General features: G+C 41.4%; 2 protein-coding genes across 5 annotated transcripts in view; both read right to left on the reverse strand.

The window, feature by feature from the left end:
• The window catches only part of LOC147208637 (traf2 and NCK-interacting protein kinase), a 49,598-nt gene extending 43,266 nt beyond the window's left edge, over positions 1 to 6,332 (reverse strand). For all 3 annotated transcript variants that reach the window (XM_086138570.1, XM_086138573.1, XM_086138565.1), the window contains exons 1-2: positions 6,175 to 6,332; positions 4,749 to 4,814 (exon numbers count right to left, since the gene is read on the reverse strand). In XM_086138570.1, the coding sequence (XP_085994696.1) occupies positions 4,749 to 4,814; positions 6,175 to 6,231 (123 nt within the window). In that variant the 5' untranslated portion in view covers positions 6,232 to 6,332. The remainder of the gene's footprint in view (positions 1 to 4,748; positions 4,815 to 6,174) is intronic.
• Positions 6,333 to 14,938: 8,606 nt separating this feature from the next.
• il1rapl2 (interleukin 1 receptor accessory protein-like 2) overlaps positions 14,939 to 22,326 on the reverse strand; it is a 237,051-nt gene continuing 229,663 nt past the window's right edge. Inside the window, exons 13-19 of one of the 2 annotated variants that reach the window (XM_086138587.1) lie at positions 21,560 to 21,705; positions 21,097 to 21,174; positions 20,890 to 21,006; positions 19,025 to 19,147; positions 18,481 to 18,720; positions 18,299 to 18,329; positions 14,939 to 17,137 (exon numbers count right to left, since the gene is read on the reverse strand). In XM_086138587.1, the coding sequence (XP_085994713.1) occupies positions 17,049 to 17,137; positions 18,299 to 18,329; positions 18,481 to 18,720; positions 19,025 to 19,147; positions 20,890 to 21,006; positions 21,097 to 21,174; positions 21,560 to 21,705 (824 nt within the window). In that variant the 3' untranslated portion in view covers positions 14,939 to 17,048. The remainder of the gene's footprint in view (positions 17,138 to 18,298; positions 18,330 to 18,480; positions 18,721 to 19,024; positions 19,148 to 20,889; positions 21,007 to 21,096; positions 21,175 to 21,559; positions 21,706 to 22,326) is intronic. The other variant, XM_086138595.1, reaches the window with a different exon arrangement.

Here is a 22,326-nt window from a genome sequence, read left to right on the forward strand (position 1 = left end):
TTTTAAATCAGACCTGTGTAAAATAAGTGGGGAAACACCCGCAGCTTTTGGAATTGATTGGGTGGTGTTACATGGAACTAAGACACCATGACACCATGAAGTGAAATATGACGACACCGAGCCAGTGGCATCTGGTACAAATAAAGCTTGACTACAGTACAACACAACTAGTCATCACATTTAGTATTCGAGAAAATTCCAGCAGACTCTCAACATAAGCATTGTCTTCTGAATTGGACATGCCACAACAGTCTGTCACCTCAGGTGGAACAATGCTAACTACTGGAGATGAGAGTGCTAACATTTTGTAGAAGCAGAAACTTCCATTCATATGATGGGAAGGGGAAACCAAGTATTTCAGCTATCTTATTCTTAGGGCGAGGGTATCAAGATTTATTTTTCTTCAAGTCACAGAATCCTGGGGCCATGATTCACATCCTGTTTTTACTGGTGAAGAAATCAATGAATTTGTGTCAATGTGTACTTTTCTACCCTTGAGTAAGAGAAATCTGTGAGTGTACACACACATGCCTCACATGGTTCTTTTGCCACATTCAGGAAATAAGGAGGCAATCATGACTCACACGCGAGTTCTTTGTAAAAAGTCATTCAAATTCACACCACATTCTCGCATATTAGGGTTTATCAACCAAATCGTTCTGTAAACTCTCACCGTCAGTGTCAATTCATATCAACTGTAATGCAATAAAACGGAATCAAAATTTCTCTGCTCATATCAAATGAGGCAATTTTCAATGAGACCATTTCTAACATTAAGATATCCTTTATTTGTCCCACACTGGGGAAATTTACAGTCTACAGCAGCAAGATTGTGGGTAGAAAGAAGAAAGAAGAAAAAAAAAACACCGTTCAATTAAGTGCAAAATAAATACAAATATGGATAAGTCGCAGTGCTATTTCCAATTGTTTTCACATCATTTAATTATTATTATTATTATTATTATTATTTAAATTCAGCAGCCTGACAGCAGTCGGTAGGAACGAGCGGCGGTATCTCTCCTTCTTACAGCGCGGGTGTAACAGTCTTTGGCTGAAGGAGCTACCTAGTGCTGTCAGGGCGGGCTGGAGGGCTGGGATGGACTGTCCATCATAGCTTTTAGCTTAGTTAGCATCCTTCTGCTGCCCACCTACTCCAGAGTGTCGAGGGAGCAGCCCTCAGTTCTAAGGTAACTGATGAAAAATGTAGTCTCCATGTTCTCATTAAGAGCTTAAACATCAGAATAATCACTGTAAAGTCAGTTAAAGAACAATGTATTTTAAACAATGGTAAAATAAAATCATGTTACTTTGAAATAATTTACAGTATTGTGCAGATCTCAAAAGACCAGATCAAAAGTTGTTACTCTATTGTACAACCAAACAAATAAGATCGCTGATTTAAATATTTGCAATATGTCAACATTCTCAATCATTTATTCCTACGCTGACTACGGCTTAGCTCTGGCATTCATTCTCCTGTTCAATACGAATCGTCCTCCTTTTATGTTCACGATACTTGTCATGAGTGTCACTTATTTGCCGCGAAAGAGGCGATGATTAGTGAGCTTTATATGAGCAGCTGCTATTCAGCCTCATCACTAGCCAGCCAGCTGCAACGGAGAAATGTGAAAGTACTAAAGTACAGAGGGGACGATGTGATGACATTCGGGCTGAACGATTTCAGGAAAAATGTGAACTGCAATTTTCTGTCAGATATTGCGATTTTCTATTCGACTGTTTTTTTCATTGTGTTTTAATTGAAGCTTCGGGGCAAAATTCAAGACGTACAGTAACATTTACAGATATGACAGAAAATTACATAAAACTTGAAAAAGTATTACTCCATGGCCTGATCATAATGTTCACACTTGACCACACTGCGGCCAGGACGACCCATTTTTCACTCAAAAACTCTCTCTGTGTATTTTGGGATCCGGAAAATGAAACGAGCTTGCATTTTCAAATTGATGCATTTGTTTAGGGGAAATCCCAGGATATAGCTTCATGATTAGCATTGGCTTTGTTCTTTCTTTTGTTACACGCGAAGCTACTCCTCATCCACATTTAGTGATGACATTACTTGTATAAGTGTAGCTTGTTTACCGCCGCGGAGGCAAGATGTACGGTAATCATTCAGAGGAGCTCGTAGCTTGTGCACATACAGTAAACGTGCCTTTGTGCTGCACAATTTAGCTTAGCACTGAGCATTCCCCCATTTTCGCAAGTTGCAGCGCGGAGCTGACTGGTGTACATGACCTGTCATGCATGACTAGCATGCCGCTTCTGTTTGGTGAGTTTTGCAGGAAAGCGGGGACCCATCGTTTATGTGTGACATAGTTGACACAACAGATTCAGGGTCAACGCTTTGGCGATCACGTTATCACGTTGTGTGGAATCGCAATTTTGGTCAAAAAACACGGAATCTTTCAGCCCCAGATGGCATCAACAAATGTTATTGTAACTAGTTGGCTCATCATCTTATGTCGGCCAATCACAAGATTCGCTACTTACAGACTCAAAGTTGATACCGTGCATGTTGTCTCGTAATCTGTGGCACATTTTCGACCTCCCGGTACGAGCGGAGCAAATGGTAACTGCCTAGAACAAAATACGTCCAAACAGCAACACTTGGCATCTCTGTATATTTGTTGCCTCTATTTTGCAAAATTCTAGACTTAAATTGATTTGTGTATTATAGCCATGTAGGTTATCGAATTGAAAAAGTGATGTGATTTACACTCCCAACATACAGCAGTGCGCTAAATTTGGCTTTGACCGCAAACCACATAATGCATCAGTGCACAGATACTGCAAAAAGAAAGTGACCCAAACCCAGAACTTTTAAAATGTGCCGTGCATGCCAATGATGCTGGTGTCTGTCGGCCTTTGAGTATTTTTCTGTAAGAAGCTTACACGTGTCCCTTAACCTGCAAATGGAAGTAGCTAAAATATGTTTTTTTGAAGTGACGTGGATATTGTGTAAACTGTTGTGTGCTTGCTGAGACAGCTGATGGATCTTGAGATGGTTTCTAAAATGAACAGAAATTTGGAAATGACCTCCAGTTTGGTTTTGAAGCCAAGAGGTCTCACGGCTTTTTTTCATGTGGTTTCATTCAGTGGTTTAAGTCATTCAGGGCTGAAAAAATCCAGAGACTCAAATAATTTGGTTAAAAAAAGCCAATCTCAGACTCAAAGCTCTGCAGTGTTTATTTTTCCACATGGACTAATGTTAGTGGAGACTCACACACCACTCTGTGTAAAATTAGTTGCGGCATGCCTCTATTAACTCTGTACTCCTTTAAGGGTGTCAGTTTCATGCATTTAAACACACAATATAAGACTTCCTTGGCCAATTAGATGAGCTGATTGCTTATGCGAAGACCACAATTCCTGACAGATATAGTTCAATGTTGATGTGGGTTGGGGAGCAGCTATGTTCTCGCAGGCTTAAACCGGAAAGAGATTTTTCATCTGGTGGATATATGTGAAGTCTTCTATGCCTTTGATGGGCGGTACTTTGCCACCTTTCCACATAATGCAACGGCAATTCATATTTTGAATCGCTGCGAAAACAGTGGTCGAAATTCGCCACTCATGAAATATTATAGCAGAAACCCACACATTGCAAGTGTGTAATGAGTAGCGCAGGCAGTTCAGTTGATCCCGAGCCCATCCTGCCCCACGACTGTTGTAATGGAAAAGCAAAGGGGACGGTGTGGTTTGGTGCCAGGCCAAGCAGAGTGATGTTGTGTGTTGCTGTTTGGAAAAAGCAGCATAATTGACAGGTACTCATTTGGAGTGTTATTGACCGTTGTATCACAGCTTGTGTTCGCAAATATGTCTTCACCACACAACCAGCTCTGATTGTCTTTAAAGGTCAACTGAGACACTTAGATGAGCAGGCTTTGTTTTATGGTCAAACATGGCTACAATGGCACAGAATAAGTATAACTCAAATCGAATGGAATTGTTGTCACAAAGAAATCGAAGATGGTGCATTGCTTCTTCAAATACTTTGTCAAAGCCATTTGTATCATCCATCTATCGTCTCCTATCGGTCATCTCAGGAGCCTTGATTCATTCACTCCCTTCGAGACACCATCCCCACTTCTCCTTTAAGCCTTCGTACATGTCTATCTGCTGTACAGTCTGAGCAGAATCAACCTCGACACTTATCCATCATTTAAACACCATATCCAGTACAGTAACAAGCTGCCATCCGCTTTGTCACTGGTGTTCCGTTTAACACCCACGACTCTGGACTCACTAGTTAACTGGCCCTCTCTTCATTCCCATTAAAAAAAATAAAATGAAAAAAATCCATGTTTATCTTGAACACACGGATTGGAAAAGACCCCACCACATCACCCCACTTCTGTTCACCATGCATACGATCATCGCCACTCTCCATTCAAGTAGTTTTATTGACCTCTCCCAAAGTCGAGTTAATGAACATTGGTTTACTGGATTTCTTTTTCAGTTATGAATGTTGAATTCCTCATTGTCCACACTGTTATTCAAGGTTTCATGATGATCCTAGTTCCACCTCAGGGAGTGTGCAATGTTATTGGCTGTAAATGCTATGGCCAGTCACAGTGAAATCCCTTTTTAAAGCATATTGAAATACAAATGTTGTATATTTGTTGGTTTTGTTGTCGAGTAGCATTTACGTGACCTCGAGTAGCATTTACGTGACCTCTTGATTCACTCAGCATTGACACAACTCAACTAAATACCATGGAACTCACCTTGTACACTTGACCGTATGTTCCATTGCCTACCACCTCCACCAGCTCAAATATACCTGCGGGATCCTACAGAAAATAAGCACACATAAGTGGATTTCATCAGTACAACAAAAGTTGAGGTATACTCTATACCATTGCTGCGGCTCATATTGCACAATTCAAGCTGTTCCAGAGGGTGAGGAAGTGGAATTGCAAATCTGGATGACATTATCACTTTCATGCACTACACTTGGCCCCAGAGGTTTCTTCATTTCCAATCTGACATGGCTGTAGTTATTTAAGCAGCTACATGTGTAACAACGCACAAGCATGACAACAGTTTACAACGACTTAGTTAAGAGTTTGTTTGTTTTTTCCTGTCGGTGTAGACAAAAAAGACTCTCACAGGCTTGTGGAGTAAGTGTATGAAAATCATCCCGAGTATGAACTTTTCAAAGCTTCCCAAGAAAAATGCTGCCCAAAAAATTGTAGAGTCAAGCTAGACCAGGGGTGGCCAATGTGGTGGTCTACTCTAAACATTACACACTGGTGAAGGGACATTGTGATCTTCTAGGAATGCTGTAAAGGAGATCATTTGAAAATGTAAACACTGACAGATTGGAAAGAAAGTGTTGTGTATGATATGCCGTGTGAGAACTGCTGTGAGAAATCATTTTAAAAAATCTGTTTTCACATGAACTAATTATTATTAATAACATCCATCCATCCATTTTCCGAACCGCTTGATCCTCACTAGGGCCGCGGGGGGTGCTGGAGCCTATCCCAGCCGTCTCCGGGCAGTAGGCGGGGGACACCCTGAATCAGTTGCCAGCCAATCGCAGGGCACACAGAGACGAACAACCATCCACGCTCACATACACACCTAGGGACAATTTAGAGCGTCCAATCAGCCTGACATGCATGTTTTTGGAATGTGGGAGGAAACCGGAGCACCCGGAGAAAACCCACGCAGGCCCGGGGAGAACATGCAAACTCCACACAGGGAGGCCGGAGCTGGAATCGAACCCGGTACCTCTGCACTGTGAAGCCGACGTGCTAACCACTGGACTACCGGGCCGCCCTTATTAATAACATGCAAAGGAAATATCAAAATGTGTTTATTTCAGAAATGTGTATGAAATTGGTAACCAAGAAGTAGCTGTCAGTTTCAAAAAGGTTGGTAAAGCCTGCGCTCGACAATATAGTGACACTGCTGACAACCACAGCCACACAAAAAAAAAAAACAGTGTTACTAGATATTGGCGAAGTTGACTCTGAATATAAAGTCTTCTCAAACATTGCTCATAACATGATCACACACTGTGATACGAAAACAATGCTGGCGATGACAAACACAGCGAAAACAAATTAAGGTTATAGTTAACATTTATACGGCACGCAACAGTTTGCAGAAACGCCTCATTAAAGGTGAAGTTGTTTGTCTTACTCTCAGTGCAGCAAGGTCTATGCTGTCCAGACTTCGCGTGGTATTTTCGGTCGACATCGCTGCCACTAATGTTGTCAAGGCGTTGATATCTGTGTTCAAGTCATGGACGCGGTCTAGTTCTCGCTTCGTCAAACTAACGGACTAGTCTCTTGGGTCCATTCTGAAGTTATGCTAACAGTATCAAGCTACCATATCAATCACACCTTTTCCGGAGTTACTTTTCACAATAAAGTAAATTTAGGAAGTACAGTACAATATATTTTACGAGGTGGTTATCACATTCTCGAATACTCTGTGTCATGTTTTCACTTAGTTTGGGAACATAGATCTAAATCTTTGATTTCAAGAACTTTTTTTTTTTCAAATATCTCCCTCTTTCGTCCCTCACTGATCTTTTTTCTGGTTCCCTGTTTTTTTTAAATTTGCCTGCTTCGACTCACATTACTCAGACGTCTTCTAACTTGATCTGTTCCTCCAAAAACCAACAGTTCTGCTTCCTCCTTGTTATACAGCGCCAAGAAAAACAAAACCTCAGTCATCAGATCCCAACTGAAAGGAAAAATCTTGATATGCACACCCCCACCCCGTCTAAATGAGATTGGTGTATCGATATACACATGATTAATAAATAAATAAATAAATAAAAAGCTCTGACACGATGATATTGCATAGTATGCAAAGAAAAATAAGGACTCAGTAGATCGGGGTCACAGACATGGTGCCCACGGGCACCAGTTAGCCCCCAAGGACCACATGGGGAGCATGCAGGCCTATTCCAAAAAATAGGTCATCAGTGATGGGACATTGTGATTTCCTTGGAATGGAGTAGAAGTGTTCATTTGAAAACGGGAACACTGGCAGGGATTTTTAAAAATAAAATGTCGCTTTCAGATATTTTTCTGTTTCCTAACTTTCGTGAGAAATCTTTATACTATGAGAAATATCTTTATGTATTTGAATATTATTCATTATAATAACATATGCATGATTAATGGTAGTTTGATCAAATTTGTAAATCAGTAGCCAAGAGGTAATGCAGTTTCCAAAAGTTTGGTGACCACTGAATTAGAGTAATATAATACAGTTTTGAGTTAGTGGATGAATGTAATTGTATTTTATCAAATGTATAGATGCAATAAAATATTGACAGAAGAATTGATGCCAAAAAAAGGTGTCATGACATAGGATTATGACCAAAAGATGGCAAGTGACTCTTTCGCGCTGTTTTTGTGTGTGTGTGTGTGTGTGTGTGTGTGTGCGTGTGTGCGTGTGCGTGTGCGGTGTGTGTGTGTGTGTGTGTGTGTGTGTGTGTGTGTGTGTGTGTGTGTGTGTGTGTGTGTGCGCGCCACAGTGAAGAATGCTCTCTCTGTGGTCTCACACACAGTGGCCCTGTTCACACTAGGGTCAGCTGCCTACACACACATGCACACACATACACGCATTTCTTACGGCAAATCAATCTGAACCACACGCCATTCTTTAAAACAATTAAAGAGCATTCCAGTGAGTGACTGTTTTCTGTTGCTCTTTCCAAGTTGCCATTACTTTGAATTCATTTTCTTATTTACAGGGGAACATTCGTTGTTGACCAAACAACAACAATGATGAACTGAACCTCAACATTTCCCAGCATTTTTTATGCAGTCATTTGTATGACTGTGTGGTTTTGAACAACAGGAGTTTCAAGAAACAGTGATACTAGTCAATTTGTAACGAAACACTCAAATAAATAAATACATAAATTAAATAACAACAACAAGACACCCAAGGACACTTTACAATCAGGAACAAAAATAATAAAACACAATGCGGGTTGAGCAGCGGCAGCCAAACGCGCCAGCGTTCACTCAACCCGGAAGTCAGAAAGAAACCACAAGGGTGGGAGAGGGGGAGAAAAAAAACCCACGCTCGAACTATCCTCATCTGAGGATAATTTGAGTCCAGGAAAAAAAAAAAACTCCAGCACAAGCGTATGACAATTACAACAAGTCACAAGACATGAACAATGAAGGCGGTGATCCAAGGGAGTGTATGCGCGTGTGATTGTCTGGTTGCGCGTGCGTGTCAGGCCGCAGCTGCTACGTCAAGGTCTTCTCATGGAGACAGTCTTGGCTTATCAGTCTATGGCCGAGAAGGAGGGGGTGATGGTACATAATAATAATAATCAATTATTTTCTTTACCCAAACACTGAAATCTATGAAAATGACCATCCCTGATAATGACTTTGAAGTAAGTCTCATGTATTTATAACGGACACTGACTATTGGGCATGACTGACCTCAGCCACTTTTTTCCTTGATCTATGGGGCAGAATTTATTGTTTTCCACAAATTCTGCCTGCCAAGAAAAATCCTGCAACTATAATGTGACATCAGTTGGATTTACTGGAAATCATGTAATTCATATGTGCAGTAGGTTTGGAACGTTGCCACAGAAAGATACAGTGGAAGTACTGGAGTAAAAGCTCATCAGACAATAAAAAGGATGACTGTAATTCAAGGCATTTGTTACTTTGTTTTTAATTGTATTAATTTATTCCCAGCAGTCCATTTTCTTCCCTCTTGCATAGTGCTTCTCTTGGCTGCACTGCTCCCAGTATGTGTACAGGAATATGTGGATGTTGTTTTTTTTCTATGTCCAACCTGATTTTAGTTTAAATTCGGTAAATCCCCAATGAAGGCCTGAGTACAAAATTCACAGCCAGTCACTGCTTAAAACATGTAGTGGAAACTGGTAATTTTTGACACACTTGAGGATGCTGCGGCAATGTTAATAAATTTGAGTTTAGAGAGAAACAAATTGGGAATATGCAGGCCATATATCTATTGTGGACCAATACTGAGAGAAGTTCCCAAATGAATTTCACAAGATGACACACTGTGAAATGAATGCTACATTTCAAAATCGTGATTACATCCTCAAATAATGAGTCAACCAGGACATGCCAAATGCCAACCTATGTACCTCTGAGGGCTTAATAATCAGTCTTCTAACACTCATAAATGATAAACTCACTCACCATAGATGCACCAGCATAATCTAATGAGACTACAGTACATCAAACATTTAGCCTTTACACTGTCAAAGTGGTGCTTACTTATTATTCATAATTTTTCCCTTTCAATATTAATAGAGGGCAATAATGTATCATTTAAAGTCAAGACAGTTGGAGTCCAGCAAAAGATCATTCAACATATTTCTTGGATACTCACAACATTAAATATGATTTGTTTTATTTCAAAGTCACTGCAATGTTTTGTTTTTATCATTCATTTTTTTTCAGCTGATTGGATGAGATTGATCGCCGCTACACAATTCCAAACGTCTACAATAGTGCTTCTATAGTCATCCATTTTGAAAACCCAATTATTATGTTATAATTGCTTCCTGGTCCAGTAAAAGGTTATTTCACAAAGGTGCCAACATAGTAGTATCAAATGCTACCATGCAATTCTGCAACACTGTAAAACCACAACACAAAACATCATGCTGAATCAAAACCTCACGAACATTTCAGAACTTTAAGTCCACACATGTTTCTCCATGGCTGCTCAGAATTTCAAACTTTTGATTTGATTCTCAAAAAACGACAGTTTATTTAAAACTCAGCACTAGAGGGTATTGTTGAGTCAATATCACTAGAAATTGCCTTTGTTGTCCAGTCAGAATCATCATGAAAATTGTAACTGATTAATGAAACTCCTATTGTTAGCAACCCCACGTTTGCACACATATTAGTCCCTTCACAGTTTCCCTTTCATTTTATACCATTTCTTTCCAATTGAATATACACTACATGACACCGGCATGTCCCACACACACTATACTATCAACAGTGTTAAGTGGTTAAGTGATATCACATCAACATATGTTTTAAACATGGTTTTATTGATCCCAACAAGTTATTTGATAAGATTAGTCTTTCTATCATGCATATTCTTTTTTTTCATACATATATTTAAGATTGTGGCCTTGAAACTGCTGCCCACCCGGTCATGAAGGTGTAACATCAACATCCCCTTTTGTCTGTCTGCAATGTCCACAACAAAAAGTTCAGAAATTAGAAATACCGTATGTTTGTTAGCCAGTCAGTGGCGGTTCTGGGGGGGGGGGGGGGGGGGGCAACGGGGGCCAGCACCGATTCTGGCCCCCCCTGTGGCCCCCCCTCCGAGCGCAGATTACGCAGTCGTGCCGAGTCGCCGACGCGAAAGGTGGAACCAAAGTGCGTGGTTTAACATTCTAGTCGGACCTTTTAGTGCGCTGCGCCATTTAAAAATGAGCGGGAAAATGAGAAGCAGTCCGCAGAGAAGGAAATTACCACGACACGAGTGCTATTTGCCGTCGACTTCACAGTGCAGAGGTACCGGGTTCGATTCCAGCTCCGGCCTCCCTGTGTGGAGTTTGCATGTTCTCCCCGGGCCTGCGTGGGTTTTCTCCGGGTACTCCGGTTTCCTCCCACATTCCAAAAACATGCGTGGCAGGCTGATTGAACGCTCTAAATTGTCCCTAGGTGTGAATGTGAGCGTGGATGGTTGTTCGTCTCCGTGTGCCCTGCGATTGGCTGGCAACCGATTCAGGGTGTCCCCCGCCTACTGCCCGAAGGCAGCTGGGATAGGCTCCAGCACCCCCCGCGACCCTAGTGAGGATCAAGCGGTTCGGAAAATGGATGGATGGATGGAGTGCTATTTGCGTGTGTGTGTGTGTGTGTGCGCGCGCATGTATGTGTGTGCGTGAGTGAGTGCGTGTGTGTGTGTGCGCGTGTTTGTGTGTGTGTGTGAGTGTGCGTGTGTGTGCGTGTGTGTGTGCGCGTGTGTGTGTGTGTGTGTGTAACTTTTTTAGTCTCCCTTTTTATTTTAATTTTTATTTAACAGGATCAATATATAAGACATTGCCTTTTAAAATTTGGATAATTATATGCATGTAAAACATTTAGCTTCAGTGTATTTGCAATTTTTGTCCCCGGCAGCCTGGTACCATATCATCCCCTGGCTTGAATATTCTCAACAGACGTATTGTTACGCTTGCAGACATTTTAGCCCTCCTAATACTGTTTTTTTCTCATCACTGTAATGTTATGACTACAATTTCAAAGTCTGAAGAAATAAAAAGTCAAATAAGATTTCGAATCTATCTTTTTAGCCCTGGGTTGAATGTGCCCCCCCCCATCAAAACCCCTGGCCCCAGCCCGGCCCCCTCAGTGAAATTGATCCAGAACCGCCCCTGTAGCCAGTACAGAGTTTGTTTTACAAACTAAATTATGTTAAGTGAGGTCCACCACTTACAGTAATATAAGATTCCTACAAGATGCCTCTCCCCACTTATGTTGCTGTTTGTATGCACATTGTCTGATTGTAATTTATTTACACAAGAAAAAATGAGTGGGCGATTGGCCAATAGTCATTCTTAACACCATAGCATCTACTTAATACAATGAATATAACGATCACTGGGATATTTCAACCTTTGGGGGTGAAATTGGGAAGTCTCAAAGGCACCTTATAGGTGATATTAACTACGGTGCTCATTTCCGTCAGATTATTAAAAAAAGAATGACTCCAATCATAACTTATCCTTTGAAAAAAAGCTGAAAAAATATTTGAAATGTACCGGTAGTCATTGTCATGATTCGGTTTAGGGACCAAGAGGTGGCACTGTAGGGCTCCCCCGGCAGCTGCACACCTGTTAGTTAGTTAGTTTAGTTAGTTAGTTCCGGCCGCTCCTATTTGGAACATTGGGCGACGAGCCTCCTCCATTTGTTCCGGTCACTGGCGACCCTTCTTGCTCCATGCCAGCTGACACCCATCTCACTGAGGTCTTCTTTGGCAGTCTGTCTCCACGTCTTCTTTGGCCTACCTCTCTTCCTCTTTCCACCCTCTGGCATCCAGTCCATGGCCACACTTGCCGGTCTCTCTCTTGGCAGCCGGAGTACGTGGCCGATCATTTTCCTTCTCCTTTCAGAGACAATGTCTGACAGTTCAGCCACTCCTGCCCTCTTCATCACCTCCTCGTTGGTGATGTGGTCTCTCCATGAGATCCTCAGGATGGATCTCAGGCAACGCCGATGAAAGACATCTAACTTGTTGGTAATGTTGGCTGTCTTCATCCATGTCTCACAGGCGTAAATCGCTGTTGGGATAACCACTGACATATAGAGGCGTAGCTTGGTGGTCGTAGTGATGGCTTTCGATGACCAGATGTTGCGGAGGCGTTGGAACACTCCCGCAGCTTTACCAAGTCTACTGTTGACGTCTTTCTCCACACCACCTGTATTTGAGATGTTACTCCCAAGATATGTGAAGCTGTCAATGTACTCTATGCCATGTTGGTGTAGAGTGAGTGGTTGAAGGTGTTGGTGCTGTCCGACGGCCATGGCCTTGGTCTTTTCCTGGCTAATTCGTAAACCGACCTTAACTCCGTGCTCATGCAGATTGTTGGTCAACTCCTGGAGTGCGGGCTGGGTGTGACTTAACAGAGCCAAATCATCTGCAAATTCCAGGTCAGCTAGTCTGCTCCCTCCCCACTTGATACCAACTTCTTCCCCTGTGATGGACTTCCTCATCACAAAGTCAATTATGATGATGAAGAGTAGGGGTGACAGAATGCAACCCTGTCTTACACCAGTGACAATGTCAAAATCATCAGTTGTGCCACTGTTGGTTTTGACACAACAGGTTGAGTTGTGGTACAATGACTTGAAGATGTTGATGTACTTGAGGGGTACACCATACAGCTGGACGATCTGCCACAGTGACTCCCGGTGGATGCTGTCGAAGGCTTTCTTGAAATCGATATAGTTGATCATGAGTGGTGTCTGAAGTTCTTGGCACTGCTCTATGATGTTTCGAAGGGTAAAGATCTGTTCGGCGCAAGACCTTCCCTTCCTGAAACCGGCTTGCTCTTCCCTCAAGATGTTATCCACTTCATCTTTAAGGCGATGTAGCAGGACACTGCAGAATACCTTGCTGGGGATTGACAGCAGTGTAATGCCCCGCCATTTATTGCAGTCTGCGAGGTTTCCCTTCTTAGGAAGCGTGACAATGACCCCACGTCTCCAGTCGGCAGGAACCTCTTCAGCATGCCAAATCAGGTTGAACAGGTGGGTAAGGCTCTCCACAACAGCGTCTTGGCCGTGTTTCAACATCTCGGCAGCTACCTCATCGAGTCCCGGTGCCTTGTTGTTCTTAAGGCCCTTGATTGCTCTGGCAACCTCAGTCTCGGATATCTCTTTCGATGTAATATTTAGAGCTGGAGCTGGTGTCTCTTGATCGAAATTGAAGAGCACGGGAGGCATTGGTTGGTTGAGAACCTCCCTGAAGTGTTCCAGCCATCTTGCTTCTTGCTCCTCGTCGCATAGAAGTGTCCTGCCATCCTTGCTCCTGATTGGCACGCTAGAGCTGCTCCTGGAGTTGGTTAGCTCCCGCACGATCTTGTATAGGGTCGTCGTGTTGTTGTTCTCGGCTGCTTCCTGTGCCTCTCTTGCTTTCTCTTCTAGCCACTGTCTTTTATCCTTCCTGCAACTCTTCTTCACTGCCCTGTCCAAGCGCCTGTACTCCTCGTCTTCCATCCTCCAGCTCCGGAGCCTCCTCTTTTGTTCTCTTTTTATCTTGGCCACTTTCCTTTCATCAATCAACTTCCAGGTGTTGTCTGTTATCCATCTCTCTTTGTTGGTACCCCTCTTTCTGCCGATAACTGCTTCTGCAGTTTCAGCAATGGCACAAGAGAACATACTCCACTGCTCCTCAATGTTTGCAAGGTGTTGTGATACCTTGAGCTTCCTACTCAACTCCTCACAGAAGCTTTCTGAGATGTTATCCTTTAGCTTGTCCACTGCGTAAGGTCTCTTGGGCTGCACCCTTTTCACCTTCTTCAGCTTCAGCTTGATTTTACTCACCACAAGGAAGTGGTCTGAACCCACATCTGCACCTCTGTGGGAGCGAACGTCGAGCAATGACGAGCGCCACCTTGTGTTGATGCAGATGTAGTCCAGTTCGTTCTGGGTCCCGCCAGCACACCTGTTGGTCATAACTAATTAAGGCTTTAAAAGGACTCCCAGCCCGAACACTCAGTGTCGGGTCATTGTTGCTTCTTGCTACTGTCATGTGTGTTGCTTCTTGCTACTGTGTGCATGTGTGTTGCTGTTTGATCTTAGCTTCTGTCATGTTTAGTTCATTGTTATGTTTTAGCTTTAGTCATGGTTTTTGTTTCATACTTTGGACTTTGTTTGTTTTGGATGTAGTTTTCTTTGTTTTAAATACAATTCTTCAAATACACCCTGCTCCTCCCTCCTGCCTGCTTTTTGGGGTCCACCACCACCTCGCAACGTGACAATCATTGTCTTTCCCTATTGCACCTGTTTCACTTTGATGTGCTTAAATGTTCTGTGTCCATTCATGTCTTGCCGTGCAATGATCCCATGCTGATTTACATCCATGGAGGAAAAGTCATTTGATGCAAATTATATTTCCTGACAGGCTGTAATTGGAAAAAAGGGATTTGCAGAGTATGAACTTAAATAAGAGGAGGCGATCATCCAGCTCCTGTACCTTATGGCAAGCCATTTGAGCATTTTCATAGTACCTAGCACCCCTGCAGCCAGGAGCATGATTGTTGGGTCTTCCAAATGATGAATGAGAGAGGAAGGAAAAGACATCAAGGGGGGAGAAGATATGAAATCTGCAGTTGAAGGGGATGATGATGAGGGTCGAGCAGCGTGCAGAAAGCTGTAATAGGCATTAGAATAGCAGGAAGAATCATTGAAAAATATATAAAACAACTCATGAATTTTAATTTTCTTTAAATTATTCCAAACGCTATATTCAAAGAATATTCAACACAATTTCTGTAAATTAAAAGACAACCACTAGACTTTACATTGCAATTGGATATAACACCCATCCAAGTAAATTATCATTATTGTATCAAATCATCTCCAATATCCAGAATTCATTGGTTCCATTACTGTAAAGACAATGACAGGTTCTCTGCTTAAATATCATGGTAAGAATAATAATCTGTTTTATTTCTTAAAGCTCACAAAGAACAATGCTGTTGACACTCCCTGTTGACTTTTACTGGTCCATCATGAAAGATAAACAAAATGACATGGAACAGAAACTATAGGGAAGAAATCACTCCTGTATAGATCTATGTGTACATTATTGAAGCTGTACAGAGATTATTGGAACAAAACGACACTTAAAACTAAGCCAGGTAAACCACTCACCTAAGTTAAAGAAGGATTAAAGTGTCAACAAAACCAAACAAAACAAATTAAATAATTATATTTAGGAGAACCACTCCTTTTTTTCTGTCACCCCCCGATTTCATCCCCCCATGTCAAAAGACGCTGCGACAAATGATTGTGTCATTTAGTCTACCTATTGGTTTTTTTCCTTCTTTTTTTTTCTCTTATATATCCAAATGTGTGATCATGCACATAAAAAAAAGCCATTTCCTTGACACCTGCCGATTCAGGGTAAAGGTTTTCCAGTTCATCTGTTCACCAGTTCAACCAGCTGAACACTGAAGTGGCTTCTCTTTTCCATAGCAATCCTCTTTCCTCAACAAATAAACAATCTGGACCGAGTTTCATCCACGTGCACCACCTTATACATCCATTTTCTATACCGCTAATTCTCACTGGGGTCATGGGTGTTCCAGTTGACTTCAGGCAGAAGGTGGGGGGCAACCAGGACTGGGCACCACTCAATCACAGGGCAGGGACAATTTAGAGTCTTCAATTTAAGCTAACCTGCATGTTTGTAGTTTGTGGGAAGAAACAAGTGTACCCAGAGAAACCCCATGAAGGCACAGGTGTGGGCGTACATGCTCGCCAGTCGGTCACTGTGCCGCTGTAAACATCATTTCACTCTTAATTTCCTATTTTGTTCTTCTTTGATTGAGACTGATTGAATCAATCAATTAATAAACCAATCAATCAAATGTAATCAATGGATGTCTTCTATAGAAGTACGCCATTAGAATCTTCTAGCTAATAAAGCACATATACTGTATGTACTGATAAGAATGCAATGGTGTCCCAAGTTTATTGGTTGTGATCATTCATTTTATGACCTGACCATGCGGGACATGAATTTTCTAACAACCAAATATTCCAAGTACGGTAACTTAAAAACATCAGGTGTCAAGCCCAACTTTTTTTTCTCCCCAAGGTCCAACACTCGAGTATTAGGTCTATACACTGGGGGGGGGGGAGTCAAAATGTGAGAATGGGGTTAAATATACAGTCGGTATTATAATTTAGTAGTATCTTAACTGATGTACTTCATGATCTACGTTGAAACAGTGGAAATCTGCGGTTGTGAGGCGATTTTAACAGTTATTCATTAAAATAACAGTATTACTGCTTGTGACTTTACTCTTGTAATTTTATTTATTTTTCTCTTCTCAATGTAGTACTAACACAAACCCATGGCTGGTGGATCACTAAAGAGTGTCTTCATATCCGGGATCTTTCTCGTTCACCATTCAAGACATCAACAAATCCTACATGTCCATGCGTCCTCCTCAAATTTTCTGTGGCATGTCTACTTGTATTGCAAGCAAATGTGTCCTTTTAAATCCTACTCCCCACTTGATATCAGTCTGTAACTCAGTGGTAGGGTCAGAACAAATATACAATCAGTTTAATCAATCAGTTTATGTTGGTCGAGAAGCAGTCCAGATCTCGTGCGGTCCACGCGTTTTAGAATAAGTGAGTAGTTTTTGTTCACGGCATGGATTGAAGAAACCCCAACCCATGTCTGCAGAAGGTCCAAGAAGCATTTGTCCCAAGTCAGTGAGAATTTCTTTGTAAACCAGTAGTCTTTAATCCAGAATCAGCACAGTTCCTGTCCAAAGTTTCTACCAGATATCAGAGCTTAGTTCTCTGCTGGTGAGTGGGACAAAGGTGTTGTTCAGGGGAAGATTGGGCTTCTTTCCAAGTGTGCTGCTCTGTGATACCTGGGGGGCACACAACATAACACACCGATAAGCAATTATCACCTTCAAAATCCAATGTTATGATTATTATTATTTATCTTATTGATTAAATGAATTTCAAATTCAATTTTCCCCAAAATGCCCCCATTAAGGTGGAGTACATCAAATTTCAGGGGCTCAAAATTTTTTGGATACAGTGACAGTCAAGTGATAAACGTAAATCCAACTAAATTTACTTGGATGAAAATTGTTTCCGGTTTCCGCCCTGGAAATAATTTTGCCAGGCTTTCATTCCATCCACCTTGTTTGTGTTACTTTTTTTCTCGTCTCCGGTTGGTGAGCGAGTTCGATTTGGCCACCTACCCGTCAACTAGGAAAAAAATCAAACTACCCGGTACTGCTTTACATTCAAACACTGAGTTGTTACTGTCAATGGAAGAAAGCAAACTTTTGCTTGGTAAAGGAAAAAAAAAACCCTCACCACATTAACAGAATTATAACAAGAGCAAATTCTGCAGTCAAGACATGCCTTCATGAATGTACTGTAAATACAGTATTTAAATCAAGATACAAACCACAGGTAACAAAACATGGATAACCGATCGAAACGAGGAACGCCTCCATTATTCTGAAATAATCATCTTTGGGCTGATGAAACATGAATACGGTTTCAAAGGAAGAGAATTATATTGAGAAGTATATGAACACGACTGATCCCTAGCAGACCGTAACATGCATTTTACTTACTGAAGACAAAACTGAAGTACCACAAACAAGTAGAATGTGATGGTGGCTCCAGTGAAAGCCTGGAAAAAGCATCTTCAGGGAGGTTTGAATTGAGTGAGGGGCTCTCTACTTTGGCAGTCACTGACAGCAAATTATTTTCTTTGAAGAATTCAACAACCCTTTCAAACATTACTTTGAAGCCCCTGAAAATATGTTTGTGAAACCTTAATACTGAATGTCTACATTTCTATCACATTGATTGTCTTGCTTGGAATCAATTTTGCTGGTGCATAAAGGCAAAATAATTCTCATTGTCTTCTTCCAAATGCATTTGGACCACACTCTATGTGGATAACATCGTGGCATTAAAATATCCACACACCAGTAAATTAGAAATACAGAAAAATATAAGGGTGTATGAAATTTCCTTTCTACATTTCTTTTATCCAAACAGACCTCTTCTTCCCCAGTCAACTGCCCTGAACCCCTAGGGAGAAAAGAGGGGTTTTAGTTGAAATAGGTTTCAAATCTGGGGACATGCACAAAAACAGAAGAGTTAAGGGTTAAGAAATAGGAAAAGACTGCTACGAGGTAACAACCAACTGACAGACATCAATGGAAGCGCCTTTTCTTCCCACCTGTCCATTCAGAATTGTCATGGGGATGTTGCAGTAGACATGGCGTCCCCCAGGGCCCAGAGTGGAGAACTGCATGGTGGATGGAGGTGGGAGGTGGGGCGACAGGGCAGGTGGCTGTGGGGGAAGATGAAACTCATAGCTACGGCAAAAATGCCTCATTTGGGCTGCGGTAGCCATGTGACCCCCTCCAAGAGGCAAGGTCATCTGGTTGTAGTCCGGGATCTCTGTTGCCAAGGGAACCTACAGAGGAAAAATCAGAACACACCTTTAACTTGTGTCATGCAGTCTGACTAAAAATGCCAATTAAATGGACGTAATGACAAGATGTATTTTTTGGGGGGCCTTGCATTCAAGGTTAAAAAAAAACACTTTTAAGCCAAATATACTGCATGGAAAGTGGAGAAATACTCAGAGGTAATTGTACAGTACCAAGAGGAGGAATTTATCAGTTAAAGAAACCACAAAAACATGCCTTTAAACCAATTATAAAAGATAATCAAAGATGACAGTCTATATTTGAAGTTGTTAAATTGTAACAGTTGACCTGATGATGTCCGTGCCGATTCTCACTTGGAGGCACCAGGGATGCTGAGGTGGTTGTCATGGCAATGGTGGAGACGGATGTTTGTAGGTCTCCAAAGAGCCCCTGCTCACCCGAGTCCATCACCTGTTACCACGGACAAGTTCCAAAAGATGTTCAAGAGGAGACAAAGAATTGATTCTGTAAATCACGAGAATTTACTTTTCAATGAGAGACTATGAATGTGATGGAAAGCACATTTGTGTTTTGGCTGTTGATGAACATATCTTTTCGGTTAGACTCCGAAGAAATATGGTTTATTGATTGTTGGACTAGGTAGTCTGAATGCAGACAATTGACAGTGGGCATTGTACTTGCGACGTATAAAGCGTATTGTTTTTTTTTTGTTTGTTTTGTCTTGTTTTTGTAATTAATTTGTAACATCCATTATGATACTTCAAGGGAAAATTCAATTTACATGAGGGTGATGGGGCTGAGGTTCAGTCCCTTGTTCAACACTAGTGAGGGTTCTAATTTGTTTTGCCCAAAGCGGTACTTGAACAAATACCCCCCCTTTTTTTTCTCATCATAATTTTAATTTTTATTCTTCTTTGAGTTCTTAATATATTGAGATAATCCACCTTATTGCTATTCAGTCTACAATGTGCTATTGAGCAACATAAATGGTTCATGTTCAATAGTGTTATGAAGACATGCTCATTGGCCAATGATTTGAAAAGACACTTCTTCTTGTACGTACTGTACATCGATAAAGCATACATGGTGGAATCATTTTCATGATAATAATGTAATAATTAAATTAATAATGCATCACATACTTGTCATGATTGCCATAACATCCAAAGATGCTTTCCATTGACCTTCAAATGCCCCCCACTGCCCCCCCCCCCAAATCCCCAAACTGAAAAGCAAAATGCCATCGGAGCCTTTTGAGGAACGTCTGAGTGCTTCTGACAAATGATTGAAGGTTTTTGACATGTTGCTGTTCATTATACTCTGCTTGGATTAGTTTGGCTCTAATTAGGGATGGAGTGTTTTTTGGGGGGCTTTTTTTCCACCTTTCCATTAAGCAGCAGAAACACATTTTTCTTATCAGAGGCTCTTGCACCAATTTCACACTAAATTAGCAATAATTGATGGCACTTTATGGACCATTTGTTTATTGTTTAAGTCTGAACCTGAGAGGTGCAAAAGAGTCTGATAGATATCAAAAAATATATTTACTTACAGAAAAAGGCGCGAGGCCGACAAAGTACAAATAATGACTCTGAGACCATAACCAGGATACCAATGAGAACAAAAAGCTCTTGCAAAAAGCAAGGAGATATATGTAAATAGCTTGTCACAAAAGGACGACAAATACAAACAAGAATATCTTCACAAAAAAATCAAGAATACGACTTACATGGAAAAATACAAAACAAGGCCAAAGTACTATGACGCAATAACGTGGAATGTGGAAAACATGGTCAAAATGTGGGTGCAGTAAAATGTGCACTTTGAAAAAATAAAATATTGCCTTAAAAACAATAATGGTGTAATTTGGTTGAACTTTGACTTGCGAGTCGGATGACTTATGAATTTTTTGAGATACAAGACGTTGTTTGGCCTATGTATGCATTTATTGATTTATTTCTTGAGTTAGGAGCAAATATATCTATTAGGAGTGCTCGAGATGGTGGCAACTATCTTCACAACAAGCAGCATTTTTTGGAAAAAAGAGGCCAGTTCATACTTGAAGCTGTTTATTGACACTGCCAGTTAGTGTTTTCTGTGTATTTTAACCAAATCCCATAGCTTTGTCTTACCTGCTAGTTTAATGCTAGCATACAAAACGTCACAGAGAATTAATTCATTTGACTCGTTACCTGACGTCTGGATATAGTCTCTCTTCGCTTAGCAGGCATCTCATAGACCACCTGTTTCCAAAACTTCGATGACAGTTCATTGTTCTTTGGACCCCTCCATTTGATGATGGATAAAACCTGAGCAGAGGTGATGAGATATTGTTCTCGTTCATAGTTTTTAATGACAAATCAGATCATCTTTCACTCTGTTCACCGTTCTCTGAATACCTTGATTGTATGTTTAAGTGCTTCCACCTCTTGGTAGTTGATCACACTCCTCAAATCAGCACATTCAATCATGATTACCTAACCACATATAAAGACACAAGTAGAATACTCGAAGGAGAATGACAAGCAGTAAAATCTCTAAATTGGGTCAATAAAAAAAACAATAATAATTATATCTTCCATTATTTGGCTTTGAGCCCTTTTGACACAACCTCATAGCAGCTGCAAGGCTACCTTGTATCTTCTCATGAATTGCGAATTATTGTTGTTGAATATCCAAAACTGAATAAAAATGTTCCTCATATCTAACAATTATAGAGGATCCTCAACCTCTCAACTCTTCTAGTTCTATCATTGTCCCAGGTCGGATTGTGTTCGACCATGGAACATCCATTGTAAAGTACAATGAAATACTGATCATTCAAAAATGTATGTCAACAAGTCTCTCAAGCTGTCGGTTTACCTTGATTTCCCCAGTGACCAGTATGGAGTGGAGGCGTGTTTCTATCTGAAAGATGCTCCAACCTCTCTTGGCCACAAACTCTGGTGTCAAAACGATGATCAACCGTCTGCTCTGCAGCACACTACGAGCTAGGTCCTCAATGTATGCTAAGAGAGAGGAACAGAGAGAGAGAGAGAGAGAGAGAGAGAGAGAAAGAGAGAGAGAGAGAGAGAGATATGGAGGCATTCAATTGTGAGTTGCATGTGTTTTCATTTTTTTTTTTTTAATGACCACATGCATATGAACATGTGCATTTACATTTAATGTTTTGTATGTTATATTTGGAGTCATTGCCAAGTTTTTTGAAATCAATTCTATGTGGGGGCGGCCCGGTAGTCCAGTGGTTCGCATGTCGACTTCACAGTGCAGAGGTACCGGGTTCAATTCCAGCTCCGGCCTCCCTGTGTGGAGTTTGCATGTTCTCCCCGGGCCTGCGTGGGTTTTCTCCGGGTACTAAGGTATCCTCCCACGTTCCAAAAACATACATAGCAGGCTGATTGAACATGCTAAAAATTGTCTCTTGGTGTGAGTGTGAGTGTGCATGGTTGTTCGTCTCTGTGTGCCCTGCGATTGGCTGGCAACGGTTCAGGGTGTCCCTTGCCTACTGCCCGAAGACGGCTGGGATAAGCTCCAGCACCCCCCGCGACCCTAGTGAGGATTAAGCGGTTTGGAAAATGGATGGATGGATGAATTCTATGTGGTTGGAAAACGGTTATAAAGAGACTGTA

This window comes from Hippocampus guttulatus, chromosome 2, assembly GCF_054856545.1.
Source record: "Hippocampus guttulatus isolate MCC_2025c chromosome 2, RoL_Hgut_1.0, whole genome shotgun sequence".
NCBI lineage: Eukaryota > Metazoa > Chordata > Actinopteri > Syngnathiformes > Syngnathidae > Hippocampus > Hippocampus guttulatus.